This window comes from Electrona antarctica (assembly GCF_951216825.1).
Source record: "Electrona antarctica genome assembly, chromosome: 2".
NCBI classification, from domain to species: Eukaryota; Metazoa; Chordata; class Actinopteri; order Myctophiformes; family Myctophidae; genus Electrona; species Electrona antarctica.
In genome coordinates this window covers 18,255,989-18,258,488 of record NC_136807.1, presented here as the reverse complement: position 1 = coordinate 18,258,488, position 2,500 = coordinate 18,255,989, and the positions used below count along the sequence as shown (strand labels likewise).

The following is a 2,500-nucleotide window of genomic DNA, read 5'->3' as shown; positions in this document are numbered from 1 at the left end:
CTTTGTCTCCCAGCATGGCGATGGTGTGCCCCGCCTCTGTTACCGCGGTAACGGCAGTGAGCAGTGTGGTGGCGGTAATGGTGGGTGTGGAGGGGAGGGGCAAGGCACTGGCTATGGGACTGGGGGTGTGTTCCCCCCCACACGGATACTCTGTTAGAGAGTCCTAGAGAGACAGAGAGAGAGAGAGAGAGAGAATTACATCACTTAATGCAGCGGATCTCAAAGTGTTTAGCGCCGCGGGCTCCAGTGGGTTCCCAATAAAACTTCAGAAGAGTTTTAAACCCCAGGGGGGTCCAGGAGGGAAAATCAAAAATATCGGAGTTGGAACCTGAGACCTTGACCAGCCCCATTTATCCACTGAGAGCGGTTCATGAGGTGGACAGCCGCTGGCGCCGCCGGCGGGGGATTGGTCCTACTTTAAACTTTGGCTATTCAAAAATAGACCATTTTTACAATTACAATTTCTAACACAAATCTTCTCTTATGGAGGCCCGTGGGACACATTTCTTTCAGATGGGGGTGCGCGAGTTCGTGACCAAATCCATATTAATCGTTTACCCGCCAGGAACATAGGAATATTAACACGTAGAATCTTGTAGCCTGCCACAAACGGAAAAGCCGTTTTAACAGCGATGTATTCATTAATGCATGTTTTAATACGATCGTATCGAAATCTACCGTCCGTTAGCTTTGTTATGCTTCTGACACAATGGGCGCGGCCATTTTGAAAATGCGCGCGCATCCACTAACATTGCCGGCTCTGTTTTCAGACGGCTTTATCTCACAGAAGCGACATTGCAGAGGACGCTTTGTCCCAGACAAGCGTTTTCAACGGCCTGTAGCAGGCGCTGTGATACTCGCGGTCCACTTTTTCCACCACCGACCGAGAGAACGAGCACCAGCTTCTTTAAACTTTGGCTATTCAAAAATAGACCATTTTTACAATTACAATTTCTAACACAAATCTTCTCTTATGGAGGCCCGTGGGACACATTTCTTTCAGATGGGGGTGCGCGAGTTCGTGACCAAATCCATATTAACTTGTGGGTCCTGACATGACATGACAATGTTTGAGAACCACTGACTTATTGGGATACAAATGACTAAGCAAAACGCAGACAGTTAGAGTACTGTATGTGACCACGGATCAGATCTACCTCAGTATCTGTCCACAGTGACTGGTGAACTGACTGGCTGAGAAACACCCTGATGCAGACTTTTCCAAACTTTCAAAAACGTTGACCTTTAACCCCAGCATCCATATTCTGGGGTGAACATAAGCCAAATACAGCCAATCTGCAAGCTGTACAGAGACAGCTCAGTTCCAGTTTGCCAAGTCTCGAGGGTTTAAGTGGTTAATTATAGTGCCCCCGTCAGGATATTTTGTTCAGGCTCTCTGAAATTGTAGATGGAGGAGCAGACACCATTTTTAAAGGATGTGAAGCACTTGCTGACAGGGAAGAATTTAGATGGGGGAGGGACACTTGCAGCAGCTTGTACCGATGGTGCTGCTGTTATGACAGGATGCCGCCAAGGTGTTGTTAAAAACCCAGAGTGGGATTCAACTGAGGAGACGGTAGGGAATAGGGATGCATTACACAGCGCTTCGTCTTGCTCTTGGCTGCTAGCGACGCAGCCATACATATACCTGACGCTACAGGTGAAAACGTTTCAGTGGGAATTGAGGTCAATTTCTTTTTTTTCTCCCCCAAGTAACTCTGCCGTAAGAAGTTAACAAGCTGCATGAATTGCAGAAAGAGTTTCATAAGCTCCAGCTGAAGTTCACCCAGCCACAGGCAGTGAGTGAGCTGTGGGCTGTCAATTCACTAATGCTGTGTCAGTGGAGTGTAGATCTAAAAGCCCTTGGAAATGCACTGGACTACCTGGCTGCCTCCTATATAGCCTGGCGCAGCCCCACTTCACCCGCCCCTATTGCATATGCACATGCCCCGAGGCGGTAGCACAGCGCAGTGGTATATTAGTATCGCAACGTGAGGCTACCTCCTATATGCGGGACTCTGGGATATGCACTGGAGTACATGGCTACCTCCTATACACAGGACTCTGGTATATGCACTTGAGTACATGGCTGCCTCCTATACACAGCAATCTGGGATATGCACTGGAGTACATGGCTGCCTCCTATACGCAGGACTCTGGGATATGCACTGGAGTACATGGCTGCCTCCTATACACAGGACTCTGGGATATGCACTGGAGTACATGGCTGCCTCCTATACACAGGACTCTGGGATATGCACTGGAGTACATGGCTGCCTCCTATACACAGGACTCTGGGATATGCACTGGAGTACATGGCTGCCTCCTATACACAGGACTCTGGGATATGCACTGGAGTACATGGCTGCCTCCTATACACAGGACTCTGGTATATGCACTGGAGTACATGGCTGCCTCCTATACACAGGACTCTGGGATATGCACTGGAGTACATGGCTGCCTCCTATACACAGGACTCTGGGATATGCACTGGAGTACA

General features: G+C 48.9%; 1 protein-coding gene across 1 annotated transcript in view; it reads right to left on the bottom strand.

The window, feature by feature from the left end:
• plxnb3 (plexin B3) overlaps nucleotides 1-2,500 on the bottom strand; it is a 103,262-nt gene that overhangs the window by 31,343 nt on the left and 69,419 nt on the right. Inside the window, exon 4 of the mRNA XM_079521252.1 lies at nucleotides 1-163. This exon is cut by the window's left edge and continues 17 nt beyond it. Within this exon, the coding sequence (XP_079377378.1) occupies nucleotides 1-163 (163 nt within the window). The remainder of the gene's footprint in view (nucleotides 164-2,500) is intronic.